Here is a 15,529-nt window from a genome sequence, read left to right as displayed (position 1 = left end):
TTTCTGTAAATGTAAGAATGATTAATTGCAACAGACAGTTAGTGGACACAGGAAGGGAGGATATATTGTACAGGTCACCCGTCTGTCTTTTTAAATCTGTATTCAATGTAGAACCCCATGAACTTCATCCTTGCCCTGCTCCTCATCCTCTCTTTTTAAATCCATCTTACCTTACATTTGCTAATGTAGTACTCCTACGGCGCTAAATCCTGCAGGGGATTTAACTGCCGGAGCTTGAGGAAGAGTGGCGTGTGGAGGACCAGAGCCGTCTGTCTGAGAGAGTTCTGCCATTTACGGCCTCTTAGGCCTCTAATAGTTCCGATATCTCCTCGAAACAAAACTGTTTTGTACGCCGTGATGGGGCTTATTCTGGTTGGTCTTGATGTTATTTGGCTCTGTGTGCTGAACCTCGCCGTCTGACAAGCTGTCAGCTCGATGAGATGAGCAGCGAAATCTCTAACTGCAGCAGTGTCTGGCTCATATCTGTGTGTCGATATCACCACCAGTGAGTACTTGAGACTGTCTCTCTGCATTCAAAACAATATGTTGGTTCAAATCAGAAAAAAAAAAACTGTTCTCTGAGATGTGTTACTCAGGAGGGAAAACAAAGAAAAAGTAATGATGTTTTATGTCTTTGTGTTGACCTAATTAAATTTGTGCATTCAATTGAGCGAGTTGCTCCTCTCCTGGAGACAGATATTTCTTATACAGCTGAGGCCATTTGCTCTATAGGGGAAATTAAATGTGTTGTTGCTACACAGAAATGAACCCAGTCAGAACTGTAGCTCAGTAAGCAATTGTTGGTTTTATATGTAGGGTGCAGGCATGCTGACCTGGTATGTCTGTCTGACCACATTTGTTTTCTTTACTTTAAGAAACAATACCAGTAATTATATCTACCCTCGTCCCTGTATCTTTCTCTTCCTCTCTCTACTCTTTGTCCAGATCTCTTTATTGAAACAGTCTCTGGAGCTGCAGTTGTCTCAGTCGCAGTCAGCTCTCCAGCAGCTGCAGTCTCAGTTCAACCAGGAGAGAGAGCTGCTGAGCCAACAGCTGAAAGGTAAGTTGACATCTGTCGATACCATATCGAGACAGAGGAAACCGCAGCCATATGTCGACAGCAACAGCAGGGGGAAATCGCAGTTTTTTAACTCCAAATCGCAGCCAATCTGTTGACTCGACATGCTTAGTCATTTGCAAAGTGTTTAGAAGTTGTTTCTAGGAACCAGAGTTGACAGAGCATTTCTGTGACTTTGATGTGTCTGAAACACCCGTCGTGGTTGAATGACCAGTGCCGAAGATGGCCAACTGTGTTATAGCTGGTTCTTTGATAAAAAGTCAGAGGGATAAATGCGCCTGCACAAAACAAGCAAGAAGTCAACTGTGACTCAAAAGGCAAATTTCGGTATGAAACATCCAATCACAGAACTTCAAATTCTGTTAAATGTGTTGCTGTCGTTGAGCAGAAGCTAAAGATCACACTTTGTAGAAACACAATGATACATTTACTAGTTTAAGATCAATTCACTTTCAGATTCTGGGAAAATTTTGGATGAATTTGACAACTACGGTTCCCAGTTTTGTTCCGAACGACTACTTTGATTGACATTCCCACTTCAATCAACACACGTACGCCTCTCCAAACTCAGTGAGAGTTGTGTGTGAATGACGGAAAAACATCGGATGAGTAGAAACAAAAATGCTTCACTTGTGTTTTAGGCGTATTTGTGTTTTAATAATGTCGGGGAAGTTATATGACGTGTTCCCACCGTATTTCAAGTGTATGTTCCAAAATCAGGCCAGTGTGCCTGTACGATACAAGTCAAAAATAAAGATACATAAAAAATTTGAAATAAAACATCATTCAGTGCATCGTAGTCGTCTTGTCAAGTTCTGTTTTGTCATTGTTCCCAGAATGTCTCCTGCAACGGGGTGACTGGAACAGATTGTCATGTCTTCTGTCTCGTCAAACAGAATAGAAACTTGTCTGCTTTTGAAGACAAAGCGATGTATCAGTGTTTATGTTTACAGCTCTGTCTCTTTGTGTGTGTGTGTGTGTGTGTGTGTGTGTGTGTGTGTGTGTGTGTGTGTGTGTGTGTGTGTGTGTGTGTTTCCAGAGATGCAGAGAGAACATCAGAGGAGAGAACACCGATTACAGGAGGCTCACTGCTGTGCCCTCAGCACCATGGAGGAGGCCAGACAACACCAGATCAGGGTAGGATACACACACACATACACACACACACACACACACACACGTCAATCATACCTGCATGCAGATGTGCATTATTTATGTTGAGATTTTTCATGTTTACTGCAGTCTTAGTGTGTGCGCTAGTGTTAAGGCTGCACTGCATTGACAAAGAAATCTTCTGAATATCATATGTATTCATTCACTCTCAGAACTGCAGGGGGATGAGTGCCAGGTCACTGTGACCTGTACCGATGCCAAACATGTCAGCCCACCAAACCAAAACAGGAGACATCTGGAATGGCGAAGTGCCACACACACACACACACTCGCGAAATGGCAAAGTGCCACACACATACCCATAGAGCAGAGACGCCCATTCACATTTGGTCAAAGTCCAAGATAAGTGAAATTGAGAAATATCCCATTCTTCTTTAGAATTTAGGTTCGCCAAAAAGTCTGGTAAACAGGATGAAACCCGTCACGCAACACGAACACACACACACACAACCTGTCTTCAGTATAAAAAGGCATTTCATGTTCTGTAACGTTGGAAGATATCTCTTACTATGTTGGTAGTAGGGCCGCTGCGAATAAAGAGATCCCCATCTGACACCAGTGTCTCGACCAGCTGTTTCCTCTTTCATCCACCTCTTTCTGCCAAGACATAACTTTTAGAGTAAAAGAGATTGTCACTGGGGCAGTACTATCAAAAGAAGAACTTTTTCAATGCAGTAAAGATGTCATGATACTTCACCGGCTTCACACCAATTAAAAAAACAGACAAATGGATGAATGGCCTGAATGCATCTGTAGGATCATCACAAAAGTATCTCTTCTTCAGAAGTTGCGTCACCACAGAGTATAGGAGAAGGAACACTGTGACTGTGATAACTGTATACATAAAATATGGCAACAGCTGTAGCCTCAACATACTTAACATACATGACTTAAACTAGACTAAAATGTTTTTAGTTTGTGTTGACTAAAAGGAGACCAAATCTAACTAAACTAAAACTAATACAATATGTGTTTAAAACACTTTTTGTGGCCAAGCCTCAAGTGCAGTTGTACAGAAATGTGCATGGGATGGGATCCTCGGTATGAGCTCTGATAAATGGAGGATTTTCTCTGTCATGTAACGTGATTTGTTGTCTGAGGATTCTCTACTGCACAACATTATCCTGGAGTAATTCCCTCCTGAGAGGAAATTATAGCCTTATACAGTTCGGGAAGTGCAGTCGTCACTTGTGCAATTTGGAAGGTTTTTTTGTTAAATCAATTTATTCTATAACAGACAAATTATTTTTTCAAGTGTGTGTGTGTAGAGAGTAAACCACAGTATTAGTTGTGAGTCTGTGAGTGATTAGTCACTAAAACTACCAACACAACACAGAGGACGCAAACGATCCCACTGCTGAGTTAATTGCAGGTAAAAGATTCATAAAGCAATCAAATCAGCTGAGAAAGTCCTAGCGTTGTAAAACAATTCATTAGGTTCAGCCACTTTAATTCTCCTCATTTCCCTGTTAAACGATATTGAAAATGAGCCAGGATGTAATGGCTTATTGTTGAGTTGTTGAGTTTATGGGTGAAGCTCTCTTATAATTACATCGCAGGCAGAAACATTTGATGCAAAAGGAGTCATGAATAAGATTTTTACCGCCTCATTGAACAAAATGACACTGCGTCTATGAGTGGATGTTGTTTCCGTTACTGCTGGTTGAAGATCACATAAAACCTATATGGAAATCAGAGTGTTTAATAGATCATTAAATACCCCAAATAAGAGACATTTTAGCTGATTAACCCAGAATTTTGCTAATAGGACAAGAGAGCCAATCTTCCGAAAAGAGTAAGAGGAAATTTGCCTTTTTTCACGCCCCTTTTTCTCCAACATTTCACCACCAACCATACACTGTACATCTATATTGTTGATTTTCCAACAATATGCTTTTTGTCAGCCAACTCTCAAATATTTTCTCAGAGCATCCTCATATTCATATACCAAGGATGGCTCTCAAACTACTCACTGCATCACTACATTTTTTATTTTTGGTAGCGTTTGTTAACATAGCATATATGTCCTTTTCTCCTCCTATCTGTCCTCCCTTTTTCCCCTCCCAGGCCCTAGAGGAGCGTCTGAAGCAGGAGCAGAGGGAGGAGGTTCATGCTCTGAAGGAGGCCCACAGGAGGACCTTCGATATCCTGAGACAGCAGTCAGACCAGGAGCTGCAGACGCTGCGATTTGAACTGGAGGACGAGGGGAAAGCAAAGCTGGGTAAATGATAATAAACACATGTACACCTGCCTTGGACTTGTCTTTGTTTGTAGCCATATTAACTGGGTTTCTATCCAAGATGGCAACCTCTCTCTCTCTCTGTGGCATGGTTTTATACTGCAGCAATGATTTTTCTGCCCACAGTGAAGATGTTTCTACCCACTGTGATGAACTTTCTACCTGCTGGGCTGATGCTTATATTTGTAGCGATGTAGTCTGTAGGCCCCTATTTCATCCTTCCACGCTGTTAAATGGGAAAAAAAACACAACTGATCATGGGAGTAAATCAGCAGATCGCATACAAAAAGAAGCTTACTCACATCTCACATCCATGCAATTAAATAATAAGCAATAAGCAGCTCCCACAAGGCCTAAGAATGAAAAAGATATGAAGGCAATCTATGTTATATGGTGTCAATTTTTAAAAACGATTTCACCGATTAATCCTCTGTGATCTGTGAACAGACAAAACTGAACTTTTTGTTGGAAGTATTTTAAATGAACAGTCTGATATTAAGCCGATCTTGAGAAAGAGATTTTATCTGTTAAAATTAAGAAGTTTAAAAGAGTCTGAGATAACCACAAAATACAAAAGCTCTTCTTTTGGTGGGAAAGGATTTTCAAAGAACAAAGAGGATCCTCACCTGAGATCAGAGGGAATCCTCCTGACACCTGACACCCACGCTACAGAGCTAGATGAGCTGAAATCAATATCATGCTATAACAATAGTTTTCTGATATATCTTATGATGATTATACTTGTACATGATGTACACGGTGATGATGTTTCAACCCTCAGATTACTTCTGATATTCCCACACTGTAACGCCGCTGTCTCTCTCTCTCTTGCAGCCTCCCTCCGTGCAGAGCTGAACCACCTCCATGCTACAGCTATAGAGCACCTAAAGCAGATCCACCTTAAAGACAACACTACCGTCAAACGGGAGCTAGAGAAAGCTATGGAGCACAGCCACCAGCAGGTAACTGTGAAAGTTTCTAGTGATAGTTTCTCCTCTTGTTCTCCAACTGAAACCTAACTACTTATTCTCTGTTGTGTTAATATGTAAATCATCTAGGAACAAGAGCTCCTGGTCCGTATCTCCGACTTGCAGGCAGAGGTGTGTTCCCGTAGCAACCGCATCACCGATCTGGACCATGAGATCCACTCTCTGAACGAGACCATTGACACTCTGACCAGAGAGCTGGAGCTGAAGGGCAAAGAGGTGCTGCGGGTCCGCAGTGAAGCTAACCATCAGATAAGGTAGTACTCAGTGTCCTCAAATACCCCTTCTATTTTTAAAATGATATGTGAAATTGTGTTATATATGTGAAACAATTATTGTTTTATGTTCTTCATATCATTAAGGGATGCAAAATTAAACCATGACTCAACAGTAACTGACCCAGTTTGCAGACGACTAATCCTGCACTCATGTCATATGGGAATAACTATCTGAACAGCTTATGATTAAATGCAGCAATTTTCATGCTTTGAAACTCATCTACACCATGACTTAGTTTCTGCTCAGTTTCTGATCAACTTTGTGAACTTTAATTCACACGTTTTACACCAAATTACAGTAAGTACAGAAGAGTCATTTCGAGAGTAATAATCATTTGATTTTAGATGTGCTTGCAATAAACAGATTTAAAAAAGAGAGGTCAAAATCAAAGCAACAGAGGTTGGGATATCCAGTCTTCCTGTCTCTAGTATGGGTTAAGCCCCTAAGATAGTGGATCCTACATTTCCCATAATGCAATTCCATAGTATCTTTCATTATACCGTCCCTGTAATGCATCTCAAACTCCACATCTTCAGTTTATAACACAAACTGTTATAATTCTTGTCTCCAAGCCTAAGCTGAGATAAGGGTATCAGGGTTATTTGCTCACTTAAGAAAGCTCCTTGAGAGCCACAGAAGACATTATAAAACTGTTTTCACAGGCCGAGTAGTGCTTCCCAAGATATAAACTGACCTAGATGTGTAAAATTAATGGAGTGCCCTTTTAATGCCCCTTTGTTGATGGTGTGTATGCAGAAGAATCCCTGCGGTTAAATGCTACAGCCTATGGGAAAGTTTGTAAAAACATTCCTTATAATCGCTGATAAATACTCTGCGTTGAAAAGAGTGGCAAAACACAGTTTCTTAAAGATAATAACACAATAAATGTTAAGTGGAGTGAAGCGTGGAGCAGGTGGACCTAAACACAGGAGACAGGAGGCAGCAGGAACTGAAGAATACTCTTCTTCACTCTTTAATGGAAGCAGAGCAAAACTGAACAGGACAGAACAAAACTGAGCTTCACTGAACAAAGGATCCAACAAGGCTGAACTGAAAACCAGGACTTAAATGCAAACTGGAATTAAATGCACAAAGCAGGTGTGAAAAGAAAAAACACAAAAGGCAATAGCTGCTCTGGGCTGAGGACAAATCAAAAACAGAACTTCATCCTTGAGCCAAATAAAAGTCCACAATATAACCATGCACAATCCTCTTTATACATAAACCGTCATTCACCAAACTGTCCTGGAATTACACAAATATAACTCAAATAAGTGCACACATCACACTGAGCAATCACAGCAAATAAACTTCAGCATATATTGCTGTTGATAAAAACATGAATAAATCGGTCTGTCAAGCAGAGCTGCTGCATGAAACAACATAAATCGAACTAAAAGACAACTGCAGCTCTGAATAACATAACTAGTGTTATAGTTCACTTGAGCACTTAGTTCCAATGAGAGTCAGTGTAGAAAGCGACAGTCTCTCAAGTGGTCGTTAAATATAATCTGCAACCTCTCTTATCTGTCCTTCCCACTCAGTCCAGTCTTAAACAGGCAGAAAAGCCTGGTGGACTGGTGGAGGGACATAAAGCCAAACTGGGACAGAACCATAACAATAAAGTGTTTGATAAAAAAAAAAAAAACTATTGCTGTCACTTGTGATACGAATATTTAGTAGCTACTGTAGTCATGCAAACTCTAGCAGCCTGTGCTCTTAACTATGTCTGTTGTGATTCTGGTCCTGCTTATCTGCAAGCAAAGACTGTTTTCTTAAAGGAAACTTGAATGCAGCACGCTCTTTATTACTTCCTTCCACTTAGATTGCAGACAGATAAATTAAGACTCTGGTATTAACACAGTAGCCATGGATACCATTTCTTTATACCATTACAAGGGACCCCATGTTCAGTATATCTGTATACTGGGTCTCAGCTGAGTTCAGTTTGCAGCTGCACATCTTGTCGTCCTCCTCTATAATTTAGTAAAATGTAGCATCAGTCTCATGGTTCTATACTAGGAAATTATTAGCAATATTCATGAAGAGCTTCTTTTGCAGTAAAAGTGATGACTCTTTGTGGGTTAAGCAAGGCACCACTATGGTTACCGGTTCTATTCCTGCTATAATTAAATAGCTAATTGATACTGATACTCACTACACTTCAGAAAAATGCATCCAGCACACGTTACATGTTAGGTTACTTTATGTTTGGATATTGCGTCATGGTCTATTTCTGAATTTTGTCTCTCTGTCCTGCAGGGCCCATGAGCAAGACTTGGCGAAGAGACACGAGAGAGACCTGGGGGAGCTAAATGTTGCCCATCATAGAGAAACACAGATCATGCTGGCTGACTTCAACAAAGCCCAGGAGGTTCTCAAAGACAAGATTTCGGCTTTACAAATACTGTAAGTCACAGAAATGTGTTTCTTATGTTGCTCCTTTTCACAGCTTCTCATAGTCGTCTATTCTCCGTCTTTGCTAGCAAAAAGCATTTCTTTCTCCTTTATAAGACGCTTTGTAATTTTGTAATAATGTTAAGTACCTTCCTGCCCTCCTACTTCTCTTGCTCCTTCATGTGTCATGTCTATGTGTCCAGGTTGGAGGGGACAGAGGAGAAGTTAAGGAACAGAGAAAGCCGACCAGAAGACCTGCATATTATAGCAGAGCTTCGAGAGATGGTCACCGAAAGAGAGGCTCTGGTCAAAAAGCTGGTGGTGAGTAGATGTGGTAGCTTCATGGTGCATGAGGGAGGAGGGGGTGGGGGGATCTTAGGATAATGAGTATAGTGAGAACAGTTGAAACAAAACATCCAGAGAAACTCATTCTTGCTGCATAATCCTTTTCTCAAACACTCAAATGTGGTTTCTGACTTTTTAACTGCAGTCAGAGATATCACCAGCTGACATCACGACTGTCTCTGAATTTTGATTGTGTTCTTTCTTGACATTGGGAATAATAGTTTGACAAAATAATCTCAACTCAAGATCCACTTACTAGTTTTTCTCCACAGCTCTCAGTAGCCTTCAGGCAATATTAGCAGAATGGTAAAAACAGGAAAACCCTCCATTGTTACGACTCGGGGGTGTTGCTGCGTATTGCTCCTTTTAATTAGCTAAATTGATAATATTAGCGTTAATGTTGGATTTTATTTAGATGTTTGGTTTAGATGGTGACTTTGCAAGCCATTTTGCAGTCGGTAAATTCCAGATATCTCAGAATAACAACTAGGAGGCTGATGCAGAGTGAAGGTTTTTTCTCTCTCTGTTGCTCAAGATTACAGTCTGAACGATATGATATGTAAATGCAGCATTATGCACATACTTTGAAGTCCCGTTAGGTCTCATGGTGTGAAATCAGCATGAGATTGAGAGCTCTCTGCTTGTCCTTTGCATACACTTTAGATAAATCAGCAAAAACATAAACTGTGATGACAGTGAGTTGAAACAAGGCAAGAAAAGTGTCAGCAAGATGACATTTTCTTTTTAATTATAGCACGTTTCGAACCAGCAATATGTGCATACGTGCAATAAATATCAACCTCACGCTTTACAGTCCACAGAAAAGCCTCTTTCCAGGTAACATGATTTGAGAAAGTGCTGTCAACCAGGAGTGTCTGCCTCCTGCTCCTCACTCATTGGCTGGCCTGATGAAGCCCTTCAATGCTACATAACGCAGCAGAGTAGTGGATTACGCTGCAAGAGTGGCTTAAATAGTTTCTTTGGGTGTTGTGATACTTTTTCCCCCCACTGTGAAAACAATTTGCAGTCATATTTTAAGCATACAGAGAGTTTGAGACTCATCATCTCGACTTTATTTATAGGACGACAAGAAGTTCTACCAGTTGGAGTTGGTCAACAGAGAGACGGGCTTCAACAAGGTCTTCAATTCCAGTGCCAACGTCGGTGTCATCAACCCTCTTATCAAGGTGAGTGTTGTCATATCCAAAAGTCCTGCGAGGTGAGTGGGATGGATGTCGAGGATCCTGTGGGTGTTTCAGCCCGTTTGAGTTGAGTGGCTTCCAAACCACAACCCTCAGACAGAGGAAATCACTAAAGCTGTGAGAAAACTGTGTGTTCTCAACGTCATAGATGCTTTTTTACATCCCCATGGGTTCGTTAAGCGTGTGAGCGAGTGTTATATTTTGAATCTGTCCCACACACTTCTAGCTCACGATGCATGCACAAGCACGGGATTGCTGCATCACACACTTCAGTCGGCAAAAACACACGTCATTCAAGAGTTTTAAGGTCTAATGACGTCAAACTACACCCACACACACACACACACACTGCCTGTAGTTTGGCGCAGTTATCCACCTTTCTATATAGTTGCCAAATTAAGTCATTGTTATTGAAGGTAATAAGGGTATCTGGCATACAAATTCATCTACACTGCATATTTGTCTGTATTATATTGAAATTGATCTGCAACAGAGCTGCACCATGCAGTGAGGAACAAGAACAATTTAAATATAAACTGTAATTGCACCTTATTCACCTTAAACGTTATCTACCACTGCACAGAGAAAAAGTGTTCATTTTATTTATAATGTTGTATTTTATGAATCTTCAAAGCACAAAAATCATCCCATTCTTCCTGAAAATCCGCAGCGTGTGTCATCATTACACGCTCTCTCACATCAGTGTCACGAAGACCGAGATCTCTATACAAAGCTGCTCATCATCCTCATTCTTCTGTGTACACAGCTGTCATACGTAGTGTTTCAAGCCTGGAGTCATTCACAAACAATAATGCTTGATTTCAGCCTCGTTCCTCCTCCTTCTCCTCCTTCTCCTCTTCATTCCCGTGTCGCTCACTGTGGGTTCTTTGTACTTGACTACATTTGAGTTCATGATTCTCTCACTTACATCTCCAAGCAGCTACATATAAGATAAGGAAATTTCCGACTTTGGGGACTCTGCTCTAGAAACAGTGGCAGACAGCAAAAGAACCCCCTCCCTACAAGAGATCCGCTCAGGGGACAATTAGAAGTAATTCTAGGTCAATTTCTGCATATATTTTCCACAATTCTTTTCTTTTTTTTGGAAAATGCTTTTGTTTACCTCTCCTTCTACAGAATTCATCCAGTTTTCGCTAAATGTGTTACTAAAAACGCGGTTTATCCCCCAGGTCATTACCAAATTGTTTTTTGTCGGCTTTCTGGCATAAATTGCCGTAATTCTTGAACGCATTGTGCAACCGCAGCAGCAGTAGATGAAACGTGCACATACAAACTAAATGTTTTGCCTCGAAATGGTGCAATAGCAACAGCAAGAAATCTACCTAACCCTTACATACTGTTATACATATTCTGACTCTTCACAGTATCCCCTCATGATTAGTCTTCATACCAAACTTCTGACCCACAAATCTATTTTTCATTTATTAAGACCTCATTGGGTATCAATAATAAATCCTTAATCCTTAAGAGAGTGTATTCTTTATATATACATATATACACAACAGCCAATATGATTTCAACTATTTTCTTGAATGGTGATTTTTGAATTTTTTAATAAATACAGGTCAAATTTAACCCTCTATGTACAAAAATCTGTATCAGCTGCACTAAAATGAAAAAAAAGTTAAAATGTTACCATTTTTTCTATATTCTGGGTCACTTCAGGCTAAGATATTGCTGTTTAAGGTGTTTTTTACTGCTTACAAATGTAAAAATGGGTCAATTTTGAGCTCAACAGTATGTGAGAGTTAAGTCACTTAAATCAGCTGACGGACTTGAAAAGTACAATTGATCCTCAGATTATTTGTTTGCACATAGAAGTAAAAAACAAGCAACCACAAACACTTTTTCTGTTGCTTCAATGTTAGAATGAGTTGTTCTTTTTACTTTTAATTATAAAGTGCTCATTATAATCCACATTCCCCTATTTAGCTGTTTTTAGCAACAGGGTTCTTTATGAAAATGCTGGTTGGGCGGTTGGAGCACCACTTTTTTTTGCTATTTCTTATGGTTTCCATTGGTAAAAGCTGCTAATCATCTTAATACACAGTTGATGAAAAGACAATTTGCTAAAAAAACGAAGTGCATTCCTGTAATACAGAATCATCCTCCCCCAACCCTGCCTTTCTATGTTTGTCTATAGTTAAAAACAGGCAGCCAATCAGATCACCGCTTCGCCAGCTTTCCTAGCCAGTCAGCTCTCCGATTCGTCAGCCCTCCCACCACGAGTCATGAAGGAGAGGAAGAGGAGGGACGGGAGGTGGAGGAGGTAGGACCAGGAGGCCGCTTTGTGCCTCCTCACTCCCCCCTCCAGAGGTCCCTCCCCCGGCTTACGAAACCCCTGCCACTGTTCAGTCCTCTTCCTCTTCCTCACCATCCTCCTCCTCTTCCTCCTTGTCCTCATCCTCCACATCATCCCTTGCCAAGCCTTGCTCTTCCTCATGCTCCTCATCCTCAGGAACCTCAGGTGCAGCATCAGGGCCTACAAAGCTTTAGGAGGTGAGAACTAATGTGACTGCTGCCTTCAGTCCACTTTCACTTCACATAATTCAAGGAGTGAACGTGTCCCCGGCCTTGTTTGCTGCCCTCACTGTCTTTATCTCTCACTTCACTTTTTGCTTTTCTTCCCTTCTATCCTCATCCCTCTCTCCCAAACCTGAAGGAGGGCTTTTTAAAGGCACCTATTGGCTTTTTGTCAAAAAATTGCTCGGCGTAAACCACCTCCCATGACAGAGTTCATCTTTTTTCTGCTCTATGTAGATAGACATTAGTAGATAAAAGTTATAAACGATCAAATCACACGTGCCTGTGAAACCTAGTCGTTAAATGTAACAAAGCACCGTTCATCTGAAATTTAGTATCTTTTAAATTATTTGTGTAGAGGCATCTCTTGTAAACCATAAATTCAACCCAAACTACCAGAAAGCACAGCGCTTCACTTCAAATGTTGTAAAAGATCAAACATTTGCAAAGATTATAAACTAAATTAAACAGAACAGTAGGATACAATAAGTTAAAATGTAGGCAGCACTCTTGTCTGGAGCTGCAACAATTAGTAGATTAATTCATTAGTCAATCAGAAAATTAACTATTTTGGTTATCTAATTTTTAATTTTTTGAGCAAAAAGTGGAAAAGTCTTTGACTTAGTTGTGTAATCCTTTACATTTTGTTGTAATTGTTTGTGATGTAAAGTTACAATTCTTAAGATTTCAGTCCTGGTTGATTTGGCGACACCTGTTTTTACTGGTATTAATAGTCACAAAGTGGGGTTTAATACTTCAGGTCCCAGAATTCAGGGGGCAGCAAACTTCTTCTTGAGCAACAGGTGAATCTGTTTGCAGTGTAGCCAAATAAAATCATGTTGTTTTAATAAAGAAGTCAGTTAATAATCTGCCTTTTTAAATCACGCCATGAGAAACTCCGACCTGATTTCAAACATGCACACAGCGCAAGTAGTTCACACAACAGGAGCGCACAGTAAAAGGAGTTTGTCACCTTGCTGAGGAGTTGGAGGTGTGCAGCCTGTCGCCTTCTTCATCTAACAGCTCCAACAGCAGTAACTAATGCTGACTGTTGATTACTCCTTGCAATAATTAAAACTGATCTGCTGTCAAAAAGGCAAAAAATTATTATCATTTGGTATTTTTCGGTGACAAACTCATTGCTTTGAATGTGAACTAACAGCAGCAGGAAATGTTTGGTTTGCATCAGCAGTAACTCAACACAGCTCTGATGCAGTGTTAATGGTGAATAGTTAACAGTGATTGTCAGTGAATCACTCCGCCACTAACAGCGACAAGTTTTATATAGAGAGGTTGTTACGGAATTTAAACATATTGAGTGGCTATTGCAGAAAAAATAGATAATATACCTTAAATGATATGAGCAGTTGGGTTTGATTTCATGGAAACCTTAAGTATTATATAATGTCCTTCTTTTCATAATGTCAGCTAAACTAAACTAGTCTTAGTTACATTTTGCGTAGATTTTACAGGCACATCCAATTCATCATTTTGTCTATGAAATCATCTGAGCCGCAATAAAACCAGACTCACTCTACAGTAAGCAGCTCATAATCAACTAAAACTGTCTTCAGGGGTTTCAGTGGAGAGTTTTACTTTATGACACTGATATGAAACCCAATCATGAACGCCTGCCACCACATGAAGATACCCTCTACAGTTTGTTGCATATATTACCAAAACATAGCATCTCAGCAACATACTGTAAAATGTATCTCCTCAAAAATTAATTTTTATCTGTGACAACACACAAAAATTTAGTAGATCACGCTTAGACTTGGTGACTGATGCTGTATTGCATGGGAATGAAACACTGGAGCTTAATGCCATCTCAGCTCCAACCTGCATGGTCTGATCAGTACGTAGAGACAAGACAGGCACAAGATCTGCTTAACAGAAAGGAAAAGTAGAAAAAGCAGTGCCTTCTAGATACAGTGTGACTGAAAATAGTGATTTAACACCACTGCTGGAGCCTTTTTTATCCCAGAGCTGTTGATAAATCCGACCTTGCTTTGATGCATGCAGGCTGTTATCAAGCGTGGTTACCTTTGCACAGTGTGTGTTCTTATATCCCTGTGGAGTAAGACCTCCTGTGTCCTCAAACTGATACAGCAAGAGACAAAGCTGTGGAGGTAACATGACTTGGACTAAAGCCAGACTAGAGTCAGAAATCTTGCATAATAACTCATGTTTCCTTGGATGCACTCACTTTGTAAATACTCTGGGAGAAGTGTCACTTCAAGTTCAACTTTTTGTAGCTGGTCTGTTTTTTTCAGTCAGCTATTTTTTCTTTCTCTACAACTTTATAGTTTCTTCTGTTTTGTTTTATCTTTTCACGATGTTGAAGTGTAAGACAAAAACTGAATTCCAGCTGCTGTACAGTAGATGATTTAAAAGCCTTACTTTGGCTCTGTGATTCTTTAGTTTAGGCCGTAGCCAATATGTTGTACCGCATTGATCTATTCATTTCACACAACGCTGCAGTCTAACCATTAGTCCTGGGTCAACAGAGAAAAATAATGAAGACATAATCCATTTTTGATTCATTATGCTTCAACATCACATTTCCCATTTTCCAATCATGGCAATATCACAGACAGAATCTTCTTTGAAATATACAGCAAGTGCTCCCTGTCATCTCTTTCTGTTTTTTGTTGCTTGTAAAAGAAGCCAACACGACTGAAACATTGCACTCACAATCTGTCTCAATGGGACTTCAAACTCCAAGTGAAGCCACGAAAGAAATTACTGATTTAAAAGCAATTCAGCAACTAAAAAGTGCAAGTTGAAAATGTGAAACTTGCAAGATAACAGTGTTGTGCTTTATTCTCCCAGCCAAAAAAGTCAGTGGACACACAGTATAAGAGGAGATAAAGCAGTGCTGCTGGCTGCAGGCACTGATTATGAAAACACTGGCAGCTCTGCCGCTGGAGGGCGCAAGCTGCAAACCAGCTGAACAAAGGAGTTAGTTTGATATCTGAGTATTTGTTCAGAAAACCTTATTACAGGAGGAGAAACACTTTGTTAGTTGGTTTTTGGTACAGTTTTTTGTGTTATTTTAAATTGAGAGGAGAAAAGTTTTCTCACTTTTCGATCTCTCTGGTTTTTTTTTGTCAGTTCCCATCTTTAAAGCAGAGCTGCATCTTACATTATTTATTAATAGTGTAGTAATTTTTATGTTTGTACAAATTTATATATTAGTCTCTTGTTTTTTTCATTGGCATTACAACACTGGATGACAAATTTATGCTTAGTTTTTAATATTTAAGTCATGGTGATCTTGTTA

The 15,529-nt window shown here is 40.0% G+C and overlaps 2 protein-coding genes across 3 annotated transcripts in view; both read left to right on the top strand.

Moving 5' to 3' along the window:
* The window catches only part of LOC121891932 (nectin-2-like), a 933,424-nt gene that overhangs the window by 198,331 nt on the left and 719,564 nt on the right, over positions 1 to 15,529 (top strand). The window lies entirely within an intron of this gene.
* LOC121891922 (protein FAM184A-like) overlaps positions 1 to 15,529 on the top strand; it is a 52,657-nt gene that overhangs the window by 33,619 nt on the left and 3,509 nt on the right. Inside the window, exons 15-23 of one of the 2 annotated variants that reach the window (XM_042404594.1) lie at positions 946 to 1,060; positions 2,118 to 2,215; positions 4,319 to 4,472; positions 5,325 to 5,452; positions 5,549 to 5,733; positions 8,018 to 8,164; positions 8,356 to 8,473; positions 9,580 to 9,684; positions 11,864 to 12,219. In XM_042404594.1, coding sequence (XP_042260528.1) covers positions 946 to 1,060; positions 2,118 to 2,215; positions 4,319 to 4,472; positions 5,325 to 5,452; positions 5,549 to 5,733; positions 8,018 to 8,164; positions 8,356 to 8,473; positions 9,580 to 9,684; positions 11,864 to 12,219 — 1,406 coding nt within the window. The remainder of the gene's footprint in view (positions 1 to 945; positions 1,061 to 2,117; positions 2,216 to 4,318; positions 4,473 to 5,324; positions 5,453 to 5,548; positions 5,734 to 8,017; positions 8,165 to 8,355; positions 8,474 to 9,579; positions 9,685 to 11,863; positions 12,220 to 15,529) is intronic. The other variant, XM_042404595.1, reaches the window with a different exon arrangement.

Source organism: Thunnus maccoyii, chromosome 24, assembly GCF_910596095.1.
Source record: "Thunnus maccoyii chromosome 24, fThuMac1.1, whole genome shotgun sequence".
NCBI lineage: Eukaryota > Metazoa > Chordata > Actinopteri > Scombriformes > Scombridae > Thunnus > Thunnus maccoyii.
This window is presented reverse-complemented; position numbering and strand designations above follow the sequence as displayed.